The sequence below is a fragment of the Carcharodon carcharias genome, chromosome 5, assembly GCF_017639515.1.
Source record: "Carcharodon carcharias isolate sCarCar2 chromosome 5, sCarCar2.pri, whole genome shotgun sequence".
Taxonomy (NCBI): domain Eukaryota; kingdom Metazoa; phylum Chordata; class Chondrichthyes; order Lamniformes; family Lamnidae; genus Carcharodon; species Carcharodon carcharias.
This window is the reverse complement of record NC_054471.1, coordinates 57,423,128-57,446,275: the sequence shown is the minus strand read 5'-3', so window position 1 is coordinate 57,446,275 and position 23,148 is coordinate 57,423,128. Positions and strand designations below refer to the sequence as shown.

General features: G+C 42.0%; 1 protein-coding gene across 1 annotated transcript in view; it reads left to right on the top strand.

The window, feature by feature from the left end:
- Nucleotides 1-23,148, top strand: part of LOC121277930 (glutamate receptor ionotropic, kainate 2-like) — a 538,995-nt gene that overhangs the window by 330,033 nt on the left and 185,814 nt on the right. The window contains exons 7-9 of the mRNA XM_041187800.1: nucleotides 15,723-15,866; nucleotides 17,974-18,081; nucleotides 19,744-19,857. Of these exons, the coding sequence (XP_041043734.1) occupies nucleotides 15,723-15,866; nucleotides 17,974-18,081; nucleotides 19,744-19,857 (366 nt within the window). The remainder of the gene's footprint in view (nucleotides 1-15,722; nucleotides 15,867-17,973; nucleotides 18,082-19,743; nucleotides 19,858-23,148) is intronic.

The window sequence follows — 23,148 nt, the reverse complement described above, 5'->3', positions numbered from 1 at the left end:
TGATGCAGGTAGCCTTCCCCTCTTAAATGTGCAGTCCCTATTAAAGGGAAGCTGTGCTAATGAAATGAAGGGTGCTGGTAAATGATTTTGAAAGACTCAAGCTGCAGGAAAATGGAGCAGGAAGCAAGCCAGTGGGCTCCTAGATTCAGTGATGGGTTCTCGAAGCTATTTGTTACTCAGGTAGAGATGAAGAGGCCCTCAAAGAATTTCCTTAGAAGTGAATAGGAGCAGTGGCCAGGGAAGTCAACTTGCAGTGTCTGGATACTAGGACCTGGCAGCACACCACAAGAAGGCTAATGACTCCACATGATGATCAACATTAGTGAATGCATCTTTGCATGACATCTTGCACCAATACACCACCAATCTCTTCTGCTGCTCAATGCACCTCAACTCCTTCCACTTGCAGCATGAGCACCTGGCACTCAGGATTCAGGCCTAACACTCAGATGCTCCACCCTTGCACACCTCCCAATGCTGCCAACCTCAAACCCACCTCTCAGTGCCTCCAGCTATTCAGCCAGCTATGGCAGGCTCATCCTCCAAATACAATGGTGCACACTCACTGACATTCGACCCTCACTCTTGAATGATAAGATGGCACACAATAGAAGGGAGCAGAGAAGAGCCAGTGAGGAACAAAGACACCTGCATCTCCTGAGACCTAAGGATGAAATAGTTGTCCACGTCATGTGGCTGACTCCAACAGAGCTGATGGTACATGACATTGCTGATAACTTTGAGGATCATGACATGGTCCTGCACTATGGCCCTTCTTAATTCTGTTTGCCAGCTCACCAGATGGTGATGTAGGAGAAGAGGTCTGCTGCAGGGGATCAGATGAGGACCTCAGTGGGAGGCTTACAGGAGAACAGTGAAGGGAATGGACGCTGAGACGTTGGGTGCATTGGTTCGCTCAAGTTAGCAGAGGGCATGGTGCAGAGCTTGCCTTTCCCACAGACTCTGCTCCATTTCTCATGCTATAGACACAGCGAGCCTGCCACTGCTACCCCGTAACTATTGCAGCCTTTGTATGGAGAGGTAATCTATTCCTCTGCTCTTCCTGTGAAGGAGGCAGCAATATTCCCAACCAAATCCAGGAGATCAACACAACATCCCCAAAAGAATTGCCAACAATTTGCTTACCTGCAGTTTGGGTGCCTGGCTGTTTAAGGAATTCTAAGAAAGTGCACAACCCATCTTATGGCCTCACGCTTGATCTTTGCGGAATGATCTGCAAATTCATTGCCAGGGTTAATGTTGTCCAAATTCAGGATCCTGGCATCAGATCAACTGTTTTGGCTGTGTGATGTCAGGATAACCTGCTTCATTGGCCTCCGTGCGCACTGGAGATACCTGCACTGTGCCGTTTTGAACAGATGTCGCTTTGTGACTGCACTAGAAAGCGCTGGTTGCACTGCATGCCTCCAGAAAGTGGTGCTGTACCATTGTAGCGCCACCTTTAATGGTGCTATGCAACTGACTTTTGCACCCATTGTATTTAATAAAGGTTGCAGTTATGATATAAGTACAGTTCTCTGACTGTAAATGCACGTGATTACATATTAAATAGCTCCATTTAGCCATTGTTAGTTATTTAGTTATTGGGGAATTCTCTCCTTCTTAGGGTTATGGATGCTGGGATGACTGGAGCTTTCAAGACTGAGATTAATAGATTTTTGTTAGGTAATGGTGTGAAGGGGTATGGAACTATGGCAGGTAAATGGAGCTGAGGTGCAGATCAGCCATGATCTGATTGAATGACAGAGGAGGTTTGAGGGGTTGAATGACATACTCTTGTTCCTATGATTAGGAAATGCATATTTTGAGTGCAAATGGTTATTGGCTGTGAGAATAATATGCAAGCAGATTGGTATTTTTCAGCTTCAGAGACTACTAAGTGAGAAAGAGGAACTGGCAGACACTACAGCGATAGGCTTAATTGCTCTCTTTAGGGAATGTGAAGTGAGGGAGGAAATAATGTTGAGAATGGGCTTTGGTTTCATATTCTCTGCACCAAAAAGGCTTTTTTAATGTTAAAAATAAATTATTGTAGCGTGTTCCGCCACTGTTGACATGTTAATTGTTAAAAATCACAATAGTGTTAGGAAAGCTGCAAGAAACACTGTGTCCAGACATTGGTCTGGAATTCTCTTAAGCAGCATAACCAGCGAGTTACATTGAAATTTTGTGGATTCCCCAGTTGGCAAACTATGCTGGTATTTCCTGAGAATCTGATGAAGATATACATAAAGAAATGGCGTAAAACAAGTTAAATCAGGCTAAATAGTCAGCACCTGACCAAAGCACCAAACCCATGTTGTATCCCTTCTCTACGTCCATTTATGCATCAAAAAATAAGGTTTGACACCATTATTTATGCGCAGGAGCCACTGTAGGGCAGAGTTTCCAATTGGCAATCTGTGCGCATATTACATTCAAAATTGCATCGGTTTTCTGAATTGAATCTTTTGCTCAAATTTCTACTCAGATTCGTACTCATTTCATCGGATGTAAAGTTGTGCTACTGGGGAGCAGCTTAGAACATAATTTGCTTTAAGAAAATGCATTAAAATATATCCTTTGACAAGTTTACCATTGGTAACCTGGGGCTGAATTTTATGGGGCATTGTATTCCCTGCACCCCCACCTGCCCCCACTCCCTAGATTGAAAAGTCAGTTGTGAGCTTACCCGCCAAAAAAAAACAGTTGCCCCGCAGCCATATTACCCTCATGGGGCATTAATTGCTTTAAATTGAGATTTCCGCCCCATCTAGAGAAGAGAGCTGCCTGCTAATCTGATTGGACCCAGCAGCACCAGATTCGAGCAATGACCACTGCTAGGACTACAGGCAGTCCTGAAGAAGAGGTTATGGAGCCTGGACTTCCAGATAATTTCAGGTAAATTGGCAGGGCCTGGCTGCCAGGCACCGGTGAGGGGTTTGGAAGGGCTAGGTTTGAGAGGTTAGGGGAAAGGTATAAAGGGGGCATGGCCTGGTGGGGGAATGTACCAATGATGGGCATGGGGAATGCCCCCAAGGGAGGCTTCCCTTCTTGCCCGACACCAGCCTGCAGTGAAAGCTGCTGGGCTACCCACTTGGCATGGGCCTCCCGCTGTTGCTAGTAAAATAGCGGCAGAGGTAAAATGAAAATGGCCACTTAAGGACCTCGACAGGCCCAAGGGTGGACAGGCTGCCTGGGACCTCCCTGCCCATTGTAAAGGTCAGTGGTGGGTGAGAAGGCAGTGGGAAGGTCACGCACCGTATTTTATGATCCCCCCCGCCCCACACTAAGACAGGGAGGTGTAAAATCCAGCCCCTGGCAGAGTTTTATTAATACAATTGAAAATGGGTTTTTCGCAACAGAAAATTCCTCACCTGTGAATAACCTGCTTTTACACAACTGAAAATGACTTTAGAAGCTATTCAGAAACCTTTGCTCGCTTTATTGGTGTACAGTAATCAGTTTCTTAGAAAATTAAAGCTTTTTGATGTTTAAAAGCTGCCTTTCTACCTAAAAAGCGATTAACTTTAAGAGCCTGCTTAACAGCCTGCAAACAGGCACAATTTTCAGGAACTCGCAATGGTGATTAATTTGATCTGGGGGCATCACTTGTTTTTGTGGGTGGGTGGAGCTGTCTTCCAGTATGTGGTTTTTTTAAAACAGCACACAAGGTTGATTGAACTCGATTAGTGCTAAACTTGAGCTTGGAATCCTGTGATCTTCTGTGTTAGTTCGGCTGATTTTGAGTGAATTTCTAACACAAGTCGAGTGGAGATTCCAGGCTGTCACGTTTAAGGAATTATTGAATCTTTTTCAAATTTTAATGCAAAATATTCTGATCCAACGAAGGTGCTTCCCAGATGCGGAAAATGAATTGTAAATCTCAGTGAAGAGAAATGTAAAAGATAATTAAAAAGCTTAATAAAACTGCCATTAAACACCAGAAATGTGACTTTGGGTCCAGTGATGCCTAAAATTTTAGCCGTAAATTTAAACTCCAGCACAGACTCAGGAAATTTAGGTGAGCTGTGCTTTTTGTTCTGGAATAGAGCTTTGCTTGATCAGCAGAAGGTTGGAGTGGAGCTTTCACAGAATTTACATAAATTTTCACAGATTTTGGCTGTGAAAATGGGCACAAGCCACGTATGCTCAACTTTCCTCAAGCACTTGCACTGTAATTCAGTACCGCGCTGGGCTAACAGGATTGCTCTGGTGCAGGTTTTCAAGAAATTCCAGGTAACTGCTCCATTTCAGTTCATTTTACAACGATTTCTGTTAATATTCTGTCAATTTTTTCTGCTCTGAAGTTTTCAGAAGATCAGGTCAAACCAGAATAATTGTTGTTAGCAACCTTTTTTTCAGCCGATGAATCATTCATTGGATGATTCATTCAAGCTGTGGTTTCAAGTTGGTTTCATGTGGAGTTCTGCAATTTCACAATTTCACAACAATAATGCCAGACAATAAAGCAGTCCGTGCCCCTATGCAGAAAGACCTGGACAACATTCAGGCTTGGGCTGATAAGTGGCAACATTCGTGCCACACAAGTGCCAGGCACTGACCATTTCCAACAAGAGAGAATCCAACCATCTCCCCTTGACACTTAATGCCATTACCAAAACTGAATCCCCCACCATCAACATCCTGAGGGTTACCATTGACCAGAAACTGAACTGGATTAGCCATATAAATACTGTGGCTACAAGAGCAGGCCATAGACTAAATTCTACAGAGAGTAACTCATCTCGTAACTCCCTAAAGCCTGTCCACCACCTACAAGGAACAAGTCGGGAGTGCGGTGGAATACTCTCCACTTGCCTGGATATGTACAGCTCCATCAACAGTCAAGACACTCGACACCATCCAAGAAAATGCAGCCCGCTTGAATGGCACTTCATCGACTACCTTCAACATCCACTACCTCCACAACGATGCATAGTAGCAGCAGTGTGTACCATCTACAAGATGCACTGCAACAACCCACCAAGGCTCCGTCGACAGCACCTTCCAGAACCACGACTTCTACCACTTAGAAGGGCAAGAGCAGCAGGTACATGGGAATACTGCCACTTGCAAGTTCCCCTCCAAGTCACGCATCATCCTGACTTGGAAATATATCGCTGTTCCTTCACTGTTGCTGGGTCAAAATCCTAGAACTCTGTTCCTAACTGCACTGTGGGCTGCAGCAATTCAAAAAGGCAGCTCACCACCACCTTCTCAATGGCAATTAGAGATGGACAATAAACGTTGGCCTTGCCAGCAAAACCCGCATCCCGTGAAAGAATAAAAAAAAACAATGAAAATATATCTCCTGACAAACATTGATGTGAAATTGGAGACCCTTGATATAGCATAAAAGTGACAATGATTTTTTTTTTCTTTTCTCTCTTTGACCTCTTAGTTTCCCATCACTTGGCTGATGATTGTTTTCAAATACCCGCTAGGTTTGTTAGCAAAATTAAAGCCCGTGGGATTAAGTGAACAGTGACAGCCTGAAGATAAAATTGGCTACAGGACAGATATAGTGTAGTGGAGAATGCTTGTTTTTCAGGCTAGAGGGAAGTAATAAACTTGCAGAATGAATGTGGTATTTAACAAATGAACTTCAGTATTAATTAGGGTGAGGTGATACATTTCAGAAGGAAGAATAAAGAGGTCACACACTCCTTGGAAATGGGGTAACTGAGGAACTGAGAGATCAGGAGCTACATAAATTAGTTAATGCATGGGAATACCACCACCTGCAAGTTCCCCTCCAAGCTACTCACCATCCTGACTTGGAAATTTATCGCCGTTCCTTCACTCTTGCAGGGTCAAAATCCCAGAACTTCCTCCCTAACAGCACTGTGGCTGCACCTACGCCACATGGACTGCAGCGGTTCAAGAAGGCAGCTCACCACCACCTTCTCAAGGGCAATTAGGGATGGGCAATAAATGTGTTGCTGAAAGAAGAAATTTTGTCGAAGCTTTTTGTCTTGCACTCATCAGGATAATTCATAAGAATTTCAATGAGGAACAACAACCTTATGCTGTATGAGAAGAGAGTGCTGACTGGTTGGCAAGTGGACTCTGATTGGTAGGGGCACTACCATGGAGAATGCACCAGTCCATAGTGACTGACAGTTAACTTCCAAGCATTGTTTGAAATTTAAATCAGGCAGCTTGATTCTAATGGTCAAAGCATTGCCTTGAGAAATGAGCCAGTGTTTCATTATCACCTATGCAGCAAATTTTGACCAGTTGCAGAATCACACTGTGTTTTGAGTTTTGCAAGCACGGGCTGCTTGGGTACGGTCTATACCTTGCCCATTATGAACAGTGGAAGCGACATGCTGCTTGATATGATCCACCAATTTTTGGGATGTACGGCCTACATACCTAGCATTATGCTAGCACTGAAATTTATGTACCACATTACTCATTTTCATGATAGCCAAAAATATTAGCTTGATGGTAGCATCCTCTTAGTGGTGAAGACCACTTGTGTTGCTACTGCATAGTAGTAGCAGTGTGAAACAGATAGCTTCACCTGTTGCTCAAATTGTTAAACAATCCTCAGTGTGTTAAGAATTACGCTGACAACAAATTTAAGATTGTCAATTGGGCTTGCAGTGTGTTGTGTTTGTGTGTACTGGAAGCTACATATAATAATACACAGGGCCTTGTTCTTTACAGACAGAAATAACATGTACACAAATTGCATCTGTCTCAGCTAAACAAAATATGTGATGGCCAATCACAGGCTTGCTCCTCAGGGGAATTCCTTGGCCAATCAGAGTCCAGCTGCTTGGTTTAAATTTCAAACAATGCTTGGCAATTAACTGTCAGTCACCATAAACTTGTGCATTCTTCATGACAATGCCTCTACCAATCAGAGTCCACCTGCCGACCAATCAGCATTCTTTTCTCATACAGTATGAAGTTGTTGTTTCCCATGACGTTGGTATTTTTATGAATTGTCCTGATGAGTACAAGATGAAAAGCTTCAATAAAATGTCTTTTTTCAGCAATACTCGAGTTCTGTACCACCAAATGAGATGTTGTACCTTTCAGAAAAGATTGAACAGGCTGAGGCAAGGCCAACATTTGTTGCCTGTTCCTAATTCCATTAAAGTTAGGGGTTTACGAAGCCATTTCAGAGGGCAGTTAAGAATCAACCACATTGCAGTGGTTCTGGAGTCAGCTAAGGATGGCAGATTCCCTTCCCGAAAGGACATTAGTGAACAGATGAGCTTTTGCAACAATCAATGATAGTTTCATGGTCACCATCACTGAGACTAGGTTTTAATTCCAGATTTTATTAAGTGAATTTAAATTCCACCAACTGTCATGATGGGATTTGAACCCATTTCCCCAGAGCATCAGCCTGAGCTTCTGGATTACCAGCCCAGTGACATTGCCACCACATCCCGCTTTACCTCTGGAAATGAAATACTGAGGGGTGACTTGATAGAGGTCTTTAAGATTGTGGTAAGGTTTGATAGGGTAGACTTAGAGAAGATGTTTCAACTTGTGGTACAGTCCAGAACTAGTCATAAATGAAGGATAGTCATAATAAGTCCAATAACGAATTCAGGAGAACCTTCTTTGCCAAGAGAGTGGCTAGAATATGGAACTCACAATCACGAGGAATACCTGAGGCGACTAGCGTTGCGGCATTTAATAGGAAGCTAGATAAGCAAATAATGCAGAAAAGAAAATGTTGGTAGGTTGGCACCATAATGTGGAATATTGTGGAGGCAACAGGGACCTCTGCCACTGGCTGGAGAGCGGGCAAGATCCCCGTGTCAAATATATTCGGGAAGGCCCCCCGCATCTTAATCCACTCACGCCCTTGTCAGGTCACTGCTGGCCATTAATTCTATTGGGATCAAGGATGCCGGGGGCAGAAGTCCCACCTGCCGAGAGCTGCTGGCCAATCATAAGCCAGCAGCTCTACTGAACAGCAGTGCCAGCAGTGAGGTGGTGTCCACTGCCAGCATGACATCCACCTGAGGCCTAGGATCGTCGCTGGATCCCATGCCAGAGGTGAGAATTGGCGGGGGGGGGAGTTGGGGTGGGGGGGTTGGTGGGTGGAGATCGCGGGGAAGGGTTTGTGGTGGAAGGGTGGAGAAGAAGGTCAGCAGCAAGGACAGGAGGTGGGCCCCCCATTCCTGATGCTGGGTGCCTTTGAACCAGGGACAAACCCCCCAACCCTTTGGAGCCCCCCCAGGCAACACTGCACGTGGTTGCCTGTTGTACCTACTGTGTGGTGGGTACCCCGCCTGCTGCTGGGGCCGCCTACCACCGGGAGCACAATGAGGTCTTTAAGGGGGCATTAATTGCCCACTTAAGGGCTTCAATTGGTAGTGGGGCAAGAAGGTCATCCATGGATCTTCCCGCCATGGGCTTACTCGGAGTGGAAGTGGGAAGGCAGCGGGGTCCATCTGATTAAACACCCCTCTGCCACCAAACTCACCACTGGGGAGGACACAGGATTCCACTCATAGAATCAGAGAATCATGTGTTACACCACAGAGGGAGATAATTTGGTCCATCGTGTTTGTGCCAGCTCTTGTAAGAGCAACTCAGTTAGTACCACAGCCCCATCCTTTCTCAGTAGAAACTATCTCCAGCAGCAGAAGGGTTACTAATCAGAAGGCAGAGACTTACAGCAGGTTGTCTTATGAGAAAAGGTTAGACAGACTGGGCTTGTTTCCACTGGGGTTTAGATGGGTCAGGGAACCTTGATTGAAGTATATAAGATCCCAAATGAGGTGGACATAGAAAGGATGTTTCTTCTGGTGGGTGAGTCCAGAACTAGAGGGCACTGTTTTAAAATTAGGTATCGCCCTTTCAGAACAGAGATGAAGAGGGATGTGCAACTTTGGAACTCTCTGTCTCTGAAGGCGGTGGAGGCAAGGTCATTGAATATTTTTTAGGCAGAGGTAGATAAATTCTTGTTCGGCAAGAGAATCAAAAGTTATCAGGGATAAATGGGAATGTGGAATTCAAAACACAAACAGATCAGCCATGATCTTATTGAATGGGGGAGCAGGCTCGAGGGGCTGAATGATCTACTCCTGCTTCTATTTCATATGTTTGTTTGTAAAAGAACCAGAACTGACACGAGGAAACATTATTGTATGCAGTGAGTTTTTGTAATCAGGTTTGCGGAAGCAGATTCAATAGTAATATTCAAAAGAGAAATAGATGAATACCTTAAGAGAGAGAAAAAAAATAACCATGAGGGCCATGAAGAAAGATCAGGGATGAATTGGATAGCTCTACCAAAGAGCTGTGACACAGGCATGATGGGCTAAGTTGTCCTGTGCTATATCATTTAATGATTCATTGATCCTCTGATCCCTGATTTTCATTACTCACCATTGATGACAGTGTCTTTAGTTTCTTAGGCTATAAATTAGGGGATTCCCCCTCTCTCTCTTCCTTTAAGATGCTCCTTAAAACCTACCTATTGGACCAAGTATTTTTGGTCACATGACAGAATATTTTCTTCTAAACAAGAATTGATAGCGTTCCTGTGAGCGCCTTGGGACTAGATTGAGCGCCTTGGGGTCTAGTTTGACTAGATTGAAGACACTATATGAATGCAAGTTGGTGTTGTTGACTGGGATAAATCAAATAGCCCTGGAGTACATAGGAATTTCTCCACTTAAAGCCTCATTAGACCCACCACAATTCCAGGCAGAAGGGATCAATTAGCTTTCTGGATATGGGCATTTGCTGCCTTTCGAACAGATATGACAAATGGCATCCTTGCCTCTTTGACGCTTGTTGAGCCTCTAGTCACCTATCACCCCTCTGATTCTCTGATGTGCTGGAGCAGGCATCTCTAATGCCCCCTATGAGCATGTCCCGTCCTCCTCAAGTATTTCAATGATCCCATTCCTGTGAATGGCTAAGCTTTTGACCATTGGCCCTAACATCAGCTTATGTGCCTCAGTGTCAATTTCTTTTTATAACACTCCTTCTGTAAAGTGCCTTGGCATGTTGTATTATGTTAAAGACACTATATAAGCACAGCATGTTGCTGTTAAATTGCTATGAGGTCTGTTTCAATGACCACGGGAGGAGTTCAAAATTTACAAATCTCAGTAAGAATCAGTAATACTGGCACCAGTAATACTGAGTTCCAACTTAAAGGTGTACAAGACCAGTCGAACAAGTTTTGCTGGTATCCTTCATTTCCAAGTTTTACTGGTTTTTCCCTTTGGGGTAAGATCCACTCTTGTATTTTTGCAGGCATGGAATTCCTAAAATTTGGGGCTACAACCTCCTGGTAAGAGCAATTTTAGTTTGGAACAGGCCTGTCATTTGTCCAGTCCTGCTTGCTTTTGAGATGAATAAACTTGCAAACATTGCAAGATCTGAGCATTTCGTACTACAATCAGTGCTTTCACACACTGGTAACTGCATCGACGTGAACTAAGTAATAATTTACAATGCAGCATTCGTTTGAAGAAAGCGTTCTGGAGGAACTGTTCCAAAAGATTGTGCCATAATGTAGTGACTTAAGCACAATAACTCGTAGAACAGATTGCACCATGCCAATGGGTGTTCAGTGCAGGAATAATTAAATGAGTCATTGAGACAGGCAATATATATTGACTGTTCATGCAAAGTAACTCCCTGAAGGTTGTGATGGGGATTAATAATGTGGAAAAATAGTCGAAACCAAAGGCAAGAGCATATTGTTGCATCTCAAATTCAAAGCATCATTGGCCAATAACTGCTACCATTCATTGCAATGTAACCTCTGGTACGCTTGATTAAATTTGTTTTAATCACCTTATCGCAAATTCTTCCAGTGGAAATACATCCATTTGAAAGCATTACCTGAAGTTATTTTAAAAATCATAAGATTTGTAGCTTTTTAAGAGCCGAATGTATGTTCCTACAAAACCCACCATAGGCAAATGGAAAATAAAAGTATCACTTTATTTGTTTCAATGTGCCTGGAGCTAGATTTGGGACCATGTGGAGAAATAGAATGACACTCATTTTAATGAGAATACAATGCAATTTAACAGTTCATAAAACAGTAAAATTTAATCCGACACTGCAGGTTTTATTAAATTTCACCAAGAGAAAAGCTGGTGTGTGACATGTGTGAGTTAACACTGATGATCTCAGACATAATAGACTTAATTAACTGATGCTGGGGGGAATAGTTTCCAAGCCATTGACCATTGATATTACTGAACAAAGATAATAGTCTTTGTGACCGGGGGGGGTTGGGGGGGTGGAAGCAAGGGGGGAGGCGGTGCAGGAGGGGGGAGTGGATGGAGCATTGAAGTTGAAGATGTGGTGGAACAAGTACGAACTTTGTTTAATAGTTAACTTGAATCTTTTGTTTTTTGATTAAATTAGTGAAGTCTTTTTATTCTTTCCAGCAATGTTTTAGTCATGAACAAATGTCATGGACATTGGGGAAATAGGAATTCTGTCAGTTCAAATAAGCAAAGCATGTTACAATAGAAAATATCAATATAGTGTGCGCTGTGGAATTACTAATGCCAGTCTGCTGTTTAAACACGAAAGTGATTTATAAAACAAAACCCTTCCAAATTCTGGGAATGTGAAGTAAAAACAGAATCTATGATAAGAGCTCTTAAGGTTCTGACTAAAGGTGGCAGGATGGACTTTCACTGCGCTGTTCCCATTATAATTCCATACCAAATTCTAGGGATGGAGCCAGTTGGGTGAAATGTAAGAGTGCCACATTGCACCTACTCACCACAACTGCAGGAATGTCGCATTCAATGGAAGGAGGCCATAGGCAGGTGTGGCCACAGGTCATGGTAATAGGTCCACATTGGTATGGCAATTACTACTCCTGGTGCAACATGCCCAGTGCACATGCTTCTGGCAGGTACACCTACTGCTAACTACATTGATGGCACATCTGGATAGATTTCACCTGGTCGTAATGTTGACATGGGGATCGAGGAAGGATGGACAAATCAAGAGCCTATCTCCCCTCTGCATTGGAAGTTGCTATGAAACTGAGGAAGTTGTGTGCACCAGGCATGCATACATCCTAATTTTCAGCTGCTTGACTCTCAGGATAATTGATTTCCATCCCTTTTAGGCATGTTACCTGGACTAGTACTTCGATGCAATACTGACATAGTGCTGCACTGTCAGTGATCTTTTGGATGAGACATTAAACCAAAGTCCTGTCTGCTCACTTAGGTGGACATGAAAGATTCCATGGCACTATTTTGAAGAGGCTGGTGAGTTTGTTGAATGCCTTGGCCAAATATTTATCACCCAACTAATATTGCTGAAAGAGATTATCTGACTATTATCACTTTACTGTTTGTGGGAGTTTGCGGCTATATTTGCCATCATTATAGTAACTATCATCAAAAGCACTTCATTGACTGTGAATAGTTTCGGGGCACGCTGACATTGTGAAATGTGCTACATAATGCAAGTCCTCTCTTCTTTCTAGAGGTTCTCTGCTACAAGATGCTGGAAATAGTCAACAATTTTAGGCTTGATCAAATTTCTAGGCCAATAAGTAAGAAAATTGACTTGCAGTCAACATGGACAACAGGTCAAATGAACAATTGCTGTCCGCACCAGATGGGCCAACAAATTGTCTGTGTCAAACTCAGCACTGACCTCATCTCCATATAACCCATCTGAACTAGGCAGTCAGTAGGGAGCTACCCATTCTACCTGCAATAATTCATCAGATTGTGATCCCTGCGGACTCTCAGGCTGGGCCTGAGATGGCAGCAAGCCCAGATTAGCAGGGCATTTCTATTTTGGAACCAGGAGGTGCTCTTTTACTCCTCGCGGCTCCACAAAAAATTGTTTCACAGTTTTGGGGCAGTCTTGTCAGCCCCACCCCCTCCCCCTTTGTCTCTTGAAACAGTTGGTATTAATAGGCAGAGATTTCTTGATGCAAGTTCTCCGGCTGGCCTAAGCAATCAGCCCAATGACGACTTCAGGCGGTCACCCTGTGCGACTTATTCACCAATCCAAAATTACAACCATCAAATGGGTGCAGATCTGTCAAGCGAGTTAAATGGAAATAAAAATGGAAACAGGAATAAATTGATGTTGAATCATCGTCATTTTGCACTCCTGCACAATTTGAAGTTCTAGCCCACTGACTGATTAAACTGCATAAAGCAGCTTTAATTTTCCGAATTTAGGTTACGAAAGCAATGAAAAAACAAGTTCACACTGAATATGCTATCGAATCATACAGGCCAAGAAGCTCCCAGGCTTCATCTCCAGTCCATTCCACATTAGCTGATTGTATCATGAATAACGTAGTTTGAAAGTGGAGGTCAGGTTCAAATGAAACTTGGGGATGAAAGTTGATTAAAATAACAATCAGTTTATTAATTCATAATGCAGCAAGACCTCTCTAAACAGGGCAACGACCTCAACCCCCCATGTTAGTCCATGCTACAGTATGCTTCTAGTTCAATGTTACCATACAGCAACAAATCGACAGTGCCATACATTCTGAAAGCTACAGAATAAAGGCTTGCTCTATAATGTAGAGCAAGCAGTCATACTTGTTCTTTTCCTTTTGAATGCTGTCTTCTGTCCTCTGTCCTCTATAGTGAGTAATTGCCTCCTTCCGAAACCTGGCATTGAGATGTACCAAGGGGACTCTCCGTGTCTGATGCTTTTTTTTGCATGTGGTTGATATAAAGAGAGAAAATAAACTCTTGTCAATGGCTTCCTGTTGTTTTGCTGAGAGATGTCAAGAAAAAAAAGTGAAGTTTATTTATGGTAGTGTGAAGGGCACTCTCTAGGAAATATCGTGATCTGCTGTGTCCAGAGGGCTTTCCTAGTGCAGACAGCCACATGTTGAATAGTCACTCTGTGGCATGGTCAGGCACCATTTTACAATCAGGTATTTAACTATCTTTAAACAGTATTTTGCATCATTTTTAAAAAATGGGTCAACTTGTGCATGTGTGGACATGATACAAGCCCATTTGGACACGTGGAAATATAATACTTGAACACTGGATTTATTTTCAGCTTTTCAAATTGGATTTATAGTGATAAGAACTTGCATTTGGTGCCCCTTGTGCTGGAAAAATATAATAAGATTTGCATTTATATCGTACCATATCCAGTCAAAAAATCTGAAAGCAGCTGACATAAGGAAAACACACACTGCAGTGACATGTGAGTTATCAAAACAACAGAAGCTGGAGTATCTGGTTCAAAACTGGAAGGGTGTCCACCATATCGACACTGGAATCTTAATAGGCATGACATGCCTGATGAATGCAGAGCAGCAACTGACAAAGGCAATAGAAAGCTGAAAGATATAAGTCAAAAGAGTACAAAAGATAATATTAAAATGAAGGTGCTCTACCCAGGCTACAAATTGATAAGCGCATTCAATTATGGTCACTGAGGGAGAATGGAGAAATTTAATTTGGATAAAGGCACTCCGGCTTAAAGTGGTAAATGACAAATTTAGGACTGATATCAGGAAGTTCTTCTTCACACAAATAGTTGGAATGCATCTGGATAAAGCCTGGAGTTATTAAAAAAATAATTGGCTGCCGCAGCAGGGGGATGGGTCTTTCTGCATGAATGATTGAAGGTGGGCCAACTGACCTTCCATGTCTGGAATTATCTTGTGGTTGAGCTATCAGGAATATCCCAACACACTGTACCACAGAAAGATGGAACGCAGGACTGTGCAGGTGATTTTCCACACACTGAGCCCTGTTTTAAATCCGCTTAGTGGAGACCAGAAGCTTCTCCAAAGGAATTGGGGGGAAATGATGCAATATTATTGTAGGTCATAGATTTTTGTCCAGTAAGCATGTTAGGGGTTATGGAGCCAAGACAGGTAGATATAATTCTGATACATATGAGCCATGATCTAACTGAATGGTTGTACAGGCTCAAGAGACTGAATGACCTACTCCTGTCCCTATGAATGCTGAAAACATTCTTATCCAATTCCTCTATCTGCTATTTTAACCAGTGTTAACCTGTTTTAAATATATGAGTTCATGCCTACATTTAAAATAATAGATCGAGGAATTTAATATAAAAATGTCAAGCTATAATATGACAATATCCTCCTTCCTCCAGTTGTAGGACTGACAGTTTTATTAAACTATAGATGCCGTTGGGAGAGAACAATGCTAACTTCAAGCTCTGGAAGCATTCCACAGCTGGGCACAGACCCCAGGTCCAGTGAGGGTCACAGGTGATGAGGAAAACAGATCACAACTGACCTAGTAGCCACAGTGTGAGTTAAAACTGTTCCAGGCCCTTTCAACAAGATGATCTTGGCTGGTGGAGACAGACTGCACAGCGTAGTGACTATCAATAAAGAAATGATTATCAGACCTGCCAAGAAAGATTTCTTACGATTTTCAGTTTCATGTGTTTTTCATCAACATCTTAACAAAAGGGTGCTATATAAAAAGGAAAAATCTGACACATTTATGATTACCCTCAGGTGCTAAATGGCATTTTACTTTGTAGAAAGAGTAGTCGCTGGTTCAGTATTTCTTAAGAAAAAAGTAGAGATAGAAAATAAAAACCACAAATGCTGGAAATAACCAGAGAAGCGCAGAACTGATCAAAAGGTTGGCATTTCGGGCATGACCTTTCGTCATTGTCTATTGTGACATTAGGGACTCTGATGTAAATGTCCCTGGCTGGCAGCATCATGTGATTTGATTGTTTCCTTGTGTTTCTAATTTCAGACAAACGCTGCCTTAGTTTATGATGCAGTTCATGTTGTATCAGTGGCTGTCCAGCAGTCTCCACAGATGACCGTCAGCTCCTTACAGTGTAACAGGCACAAACCCTGGCGCTTTGGGAGCCGCTTCATGAAGTTCATTAAAGAGGTACTACAACAAGATGTTTGGAACTTTTAATCTTGTGTCCCTTTCAATTCCAACTTATTTTCTCTCTACCCAATATCAGCTTTACGTTCTTTGTAAATCCATTAAAATGGATCATTAACTTCATGAGTGTCAAAAATCTATTTAACATACTGCTTAATAACATTGGGCTATGGTTTTCTTTTCTCTGGAAAAATGAAGAGGATGATCCCCTTTCTTCTCCATTAATTACAACTTGCAAACAACATGGCAGGGGCATATCATTTTGATGATCGCAAATTTGTCAGCTAACAAAATACTAGCCAGTCTCAAAGCACCTGCAATGATAATCCTTTAACACTCCTCAAGTATTGAGTAGAACATTTTACCAATATTGTAAAGAATGATCATCAGCTGCAGAGTGTACAAAGTTTTTCCAAAATGGCTGAATGGTAATTTCAAGCAGCCAGCAGATGATCCTAATAAAGTTGAGGAGGAGATTCAGGATGTGGCTCAGAGCATTGCTGGACAAAGAATATCATTCAAGTAACTCCAGAATAGCTTTTCTTATTTTGGTTAATCGTAGGATGGATGGTGGCTGCATGCACATTCGATAATGTCCTGTGGCATCAGGAACTCAGTTTGGTAAAATATTAGGTGTTGGTATTAGTGTTGGTCAATGCTGAAGTTTATGTAGATAGTGCAGAGCAATACAAGGCTTCAATTATTTCCCTAATTAAACAGTATATTCCAAAGCAGCCATGTCGACCTTTACTGCCTATCACTAGTGGTAATTTTCTTTATGGTCTACTTTGATCTGTTATTACCTCCATTCTGAGTCTAAGTTTCCTTGTGCTGTGTTCCTGAACATCTCCAGGTAATTGGCTCTAGTGAAGTAATCCTTCCGCCTGAGTAATACCTATTATCAATCATAAGCCTCCTTTTCCCTCTCTGCCTTGAGTTCTTCTTTTGTCTTTCAGCTGTTGCGTTGCATGAATTCTGGCAGTGGATCTTGTACCCACGTTATGGAGGAGAATTCTCCTTTTGTATTGTTCACTTCTGACACTGCTGTGATAATATTTTGATACCTTAGTCTTTGTTGAGGTATCTGGAAGTAGGAATTGAAATCATTATGCATGTTTTAGGAGCATGCAGCAAGGGACAAATTTGTGGGCCTCCCTTGCATTCCTGCACAAGTTACAGCAGGAGTGAATTGGAAGGTCTTACAAGAAATCCCAGGCCAAGTTATTTATTTGGGAAAAGAACGATGAGAGGCACAGCCATGTATGACGTAACAGGAGCATCATCACATTCTGTTTGTCAAAGAGATCATCCACATACAACTTGGAGTTGCCTTTTTGTTCCTATATAAGCCCAAGTTGGTGGTAGAGGCAGAAACTTTAAACTCTTTTAAAAAGTACCTGGATCTGCACCTAAAGTGCTGTAAGCTACAGAGCTATGGGCTGGGTGCAGGAAGGTGGGATTAGAAAGGACACCTGGGTATCCTCGGGCTGGCATGGACAAGATGGACCAAATGGCCTCCTTCTGTACTGTAACTTTTCTATGGTTCTATAATGTCAAAAAGACACATTCTTTGCAAGTAGGAAGGTGCTCAATGCCAATTATTAACAACAACTGAGTTTTGTCAAGAGTTATTAGTTACATATCATTCAGGCTCATCATGGGCAGCCACCTATATCAGGCAAATGACACAAACTATTCGCCAGCACCATGAGAGTCAATGACTAAGGTACAGTATTAAAGCATACTGCTGGCAACTTGTTACACCTTGTCTAACCTCTGTATGGTTTTTAATGATGTAGGAAACCTCAATGTTGTTGTGTGTCGTACAATTCTCTCTTTGCAGGCAGACTCACATTTTCCATTGCTGCTATCACAGGTCATGGCAGTACAGGAATTGAGTGTAAGCTGCACATAACACCAGTGTTAGTGAAATGCCCACTGATGTTTATTTTTACAATCCACCAGTTACAGTGGGTAAATTGCATTAGTCCCAAGATGACTGTTATAAGCAATAGCAAATGTATGTGATTCCAAATGAACACAATCAGCTTCTCCGAATGTGAATCTGTGCTTTCCTTATTTTGTTTATCTTTGTTTCTCTACCTAGGCCCACTGGGAAGGGCTAACCGGCCGTATTATATTCAATAGTACCAACGGCTTGAGAACAGATTTTGATTTGGATGTGATTAGCCTCAAGGAGGAAGGCCTTGAAAAGGTACTGGGTTGTTCTTTAAGTGATTAGCTGAGAGAAAGAAAACGTGATGAATCATAAGTTAGGAAATGAAAACATTTATTCTGTGTTTGGCAGGGCCACATAGCATTTCTGTGTCCGTGTTTGTATTGTCATAATTTATCTGTCAATGAAAGCACATTTAAGAGTATGAAAACCAGATTCAGATCTGGTATTCAGCTTAAACATACAGGGTGCAATTGAGCAAGTTTTCACTCCAGGGCCTCACCCATTGGAATTACAAATCAGAATTTGCCAAAAGTATATAGTAATGTTAAAGTGAGTGCATTTTAATGATGTTCTTTTCTTGCTGGAGCTTTGCGCTCATTGCTAAAAAATTTATTACTTTTTAGCCCCACCACCAATACTGGCACCACAAGATTTCCCCGTAACTGAAGCTCCTCCAGCCTCATAACCCTCTCCTTGGCCGGGATTTTCTGGCCCCATCGCAGGCGGGACCCGCAGTGGGTGAGGGGGCGCCCCGAGCCAGAAGTCCATTGGTTTGCGGTGGGATTGGAAGATTGCGGCGGCGGACGGGTATGGAAAATCCCGCCCCTTGTTTTTTAATAGCTTTTTGAAAGCCTTTGGTCAGGATTCTGGTCACACCTCCTAATATCACCTCAACATCTTGGCTTCTGTCCTTAAACCGTGCAAATGCTCAGAACAGTTTTTTTTAATGTTAGAATGAGCTACATAATTGTAAGTAGTTATTGAAGGTCTTGATTAATGCATCCCTTGAAAGCAACTTGCGAAGCTTGGTTAAATGCGTTATCTTCTCAAAGTTTCTGCTAATGTATTGGGGAATAAGTATGAGTACTTCATGGACATTCATCCCATATCTGCATTCATAACTTTACTACAACCAAAGTTTTAATGAAGACCCACGCTTCTGTGGATCTAGTGTTCTTGGCTTTTTTTCAGTGTCAATGCGTGGAGAATGTGTTTCCCTTAGCTGGTACCTCCAGTAGCTGGAGAGAATAAGGTAGCTGTCTGCCATTTTGCTACTGAAGCCACTTTGGACAATAGCAACTCTTGTCTTATGGCTCCTTTTTCTTGAGATGAACCTCATGCTGCTTTCTGTATGTGAGCCTAGCCTTGCACCATTTTAGCCACACACACAGGCTATTTGAATGAGCCACAGGTGCTGCAGTCCTGAGAAACAGCACCAGCATCAGTGCCTATTCTTGTTCTGCTTGTATCTCATGCACTAAAATTACCTGCACTGTAGTGAGAGTCTCTGCCTCTGTACAAAAGCGTGGTATCAATGATATCAGTGAAAGCTCATCTGAAACTCACCCTCAATCCTTTTGAGGATAGAAGACACAGATCTTTCCACTCTGGTACTCGGAACTCAATGGCTGCAGTCTAAGTATTCATGGAAGATGAGCAGATTTCCTGGTTCTAGCTTGGGTTTAGCACAAATACGTCCTTAGGTTAAGTGTCACTGGACATTCCGATAAGTAATCTGGTTATCTTAATTGTATGGGTGTTGACCCATCTGTACTAAAATTACTTGCACTGTAGTGAGAACCAGGTAAGCAATCAGTTTCAATTTAAGAAAGAGGTTGTCTTCTGGTAATGAGGTTTTTAAGGTTTAGTTAACAAAATGCTCATTTTCATAATTACATATGTTACTCTCCATTATAGGTTGGGACCTGGGAAACAAGCAGCGGATTGAACATGACTGAGAATCGCAAAGGAAAGACAGCGAACATCACTGATTCGTTATCCAATCGATCATTAGTTGTTACAACAATTCTGGTAAATTATTATGCATTTCTCACCTTTGATTGTGATGTAGTGTTGCACTAACATGCAAGTGACCTTGTCAAGCATAGGATTTTTCAACTGAAATTAATAGGCCTTTAAAACAACGATAGATTAAGATTTGTCACTGAGAGCTCCACTCTGCTACTGTGGTCTGGTTTGGAACACCCTTGCGTGAAATTCATGATGAAATGTTTTGAAATGTAATTGCCTTAAAGCATTTGTTATTGAGAAAACTAAACAACAGCATCAAGTTCATAATGTTAAAAAAAGTAAGATGGGAGATAAGGTAACTCAGCAAGCAGCAGTTGAGTGATGACAAACTTACATTTCAAAAATATAAGTCTTGTAGATGCAAGATAAGACTGAGAGATGTAAGGAATCCTACCATCATTAGATTCTGGTGTTGCAGTATACATTATGTAACTGAATATTACCAATTTACAAATTCTATACTGCTCTCTGAAAGATAGTTACTGATAAAAAAGAAATAATGGAAAATTGGAAATTACGTATGTTTCAAAGGGACTTTTAAACTTTTGAAACTATGAGTTATATTTCCCTTTTTGCAATAGATTTCATGCAAAAAATAGGGCAACTGTACCTTTTGAATGTGACACGATGGAAGACACCAGGATTAATTGGTCTTTGGTGGTAATAATGCAGATGGACTACAGTGAATCATCAGACAGCTTTACACCTTGAGTTTATTTTCTGTTGAAGCTTGTGTCCAATGATTATTGCAGGAACAGAGGACATCCCGAATGGAAGTGCCCATGTTACAGATCCCTCAGTGATGAGCTTGTTATCTGGATGTGGCAGAGCAGCAATGCATGATAAGACAACAGCATGTCACCTGGTCCACAAAGCCCTAAAGGGACAGTTAACCATCCGTATTTCAGCAATAGTGGTAGTAATAATCACCATTGCCCTCAATCTTTATGCCACAAGCTCACTCTGGATGCCACAGAGGATATTGCAGAACTCAGGCATTATTCTGTGCAAAACTCTATTAGTGAAAGCAGCTTAACTTTTTTGAAAATCCTGCATTATGCAAGATATGTGTTCTTATTGACTGAATGGAAATAATCATTTGTCATGGCATACCAGCACCAGGAATTATTGGTCATTGGCGCACAGTCGCTGGGGAATATGTGTGAGGCATAATTTTCTGACTGTGCTCCCAGTGGGAATCCATAAACATTTGGAATTCTTGCTTAGTGTATACTGGGATTCCTGAGATTTAGTGCTCTCTGTGATAGAAAGAGGGAGATGGTCTGCTGGGAGTGCAAATTATTCATGTGATGGTTTCATTCTGAGGCAGTCTGATAAAATGGATCTTTGAAGAAGGAATGATGGAGATTTGGAGTCTTGGTGCTATGTGTGTGGCAACCTTGACTGACAATTATCCTGCAACTTGTACCCCAGCAGAAACCAGATATAACAAAGAGCATAGGCTGACCAGACTGGGAATATGAAAACAGGCTATCCAACAACGTATTTGCATATTTTCAATCATAAATCCATTGTTTGCTTTATATATTTTGTATTTGTTAGGAACTGCATTTGTTCAATTAGCTTTTATTTTGGACAAATCACACTTGCTTTCTATGACAGTTTATTTATGTTAAAATTTAAATAGTCCAATGAAGACAGGTTCAGTGTCCCATTGCTCTCAAACAGAATGTATTTCTCAAAACTTTTGTACACTCAATAACAAACTTTCTGACCTATATGATAGTTAATTAAGTTGCTTGTTGGCTGTTTGAAAAGGTTATTATTACAGGCTCATTGTGATTGGCTCAATTTTGGTTGTTCTCACAAATTAAATGATACAAAATTATGTGCTGCAAAATTACTTGCCTTTTTATTTAGGGATCATAACAAAAAAAATGTTTTTTTTTGAAAAAGGAGACAAAGGAAGGTTATGGCTCAGAACTGTAGTTCCCCATAAATGATTATTGCTTAAATTTAAGCTGAAGTAAACCTGAACTGGGTTTTTTGCATAATGCTGTTCAACACACATTTTCATTATTAATTCTTTCCATGCACTTCTATCCTAATTGGGAGACACTGAAAATCACTTTTCACACTGCAATTGCTATCAATGCTCAGGTTCTTTTAAATTAGCCAATTACTGCCTAATTAGTCTACTTCCGATCATCAGCAAAGTCATGGAAGATGCCATTGACAGTATTATCAATAACCTATTCACTGACACTCAATCCCTGACCTTGTTACACCCTTAGTTCAAAGATGGAAAAAAAAGAGGTGTCCATGGACTCAGGAGGTGAGAGTGACTGCCCTTGACATCAAGGCAGCATTTGACCAAGTGTGGCATCAAGGACAAAACTGTCATCAGTGGGAATCGGGGGAAAACTCTCCACTAGTCAGAATCATACTTAGCACAAAGGAAGATGGTTGTGGCTGTTAGAAGTCAATCATTTCAGCCCCAGGACATTAATGCAGGAGTTCCTCAGGGTAGTGACCTAGGCCCAGCTGCTTCATCATCACCTTCCCTCCATCATAAGATCAGAAGTGGGGATGTCTGGTGATGGTTTAATAATGTTCAAAACTATTTGTGACTCCTCAGATACTAAAGCAATCTGTGTCCATATGCAGCAAGATCTGGCCAAGCATTTGGGCTTGGGCAGATAAGTGGCAAGTAACATTCATGCTACACAAGTGCCAGGCGATGACCATCTCCAACAAAAGAGAATCTAATCGTCTCCCGTTGACATTCAACAGCATTAGCATCACTGATTCCCCCCACTGTCAATATCCTCGGAGTTACCATTGACCAGAAACTGAACTGGACTAGCCACATAAATACTGTAGCTACAAGAGCAGGTTGGAGGCTGGGAATTCTATGGACAGTAACTCACCTCCTGACTCCCCAAAGCCTGTCCACCATCTACAAGGCTCAAATCAGGACTATGATGGAATATTCTCCACTTGCCTGGATAAATGCAACTCCAACAACACTCAAGAAGCTCGGCATCATCCAGGACAAAGCAATTCTCTCGATCAGTACCCAGCCCACCACATTAAACATTCACTTACTCCACCACCGAAGCACAGTGGCAGCAGTGTGTATTATCTACAAGATGCACTGCAGCAACTCATCAAGTCTCCTTCGACAGCACCTTCCAAACGAACAACCTCTACCACCTAGAAGGAGAAGGGCAGCAGATGCATGGGAACACCACCACCTGCAAGTTCCCCTCCAGGCCACTCACCACCCTGACTTGGAAATATATCACTGTTCCTCCACTGTCGCTGGGT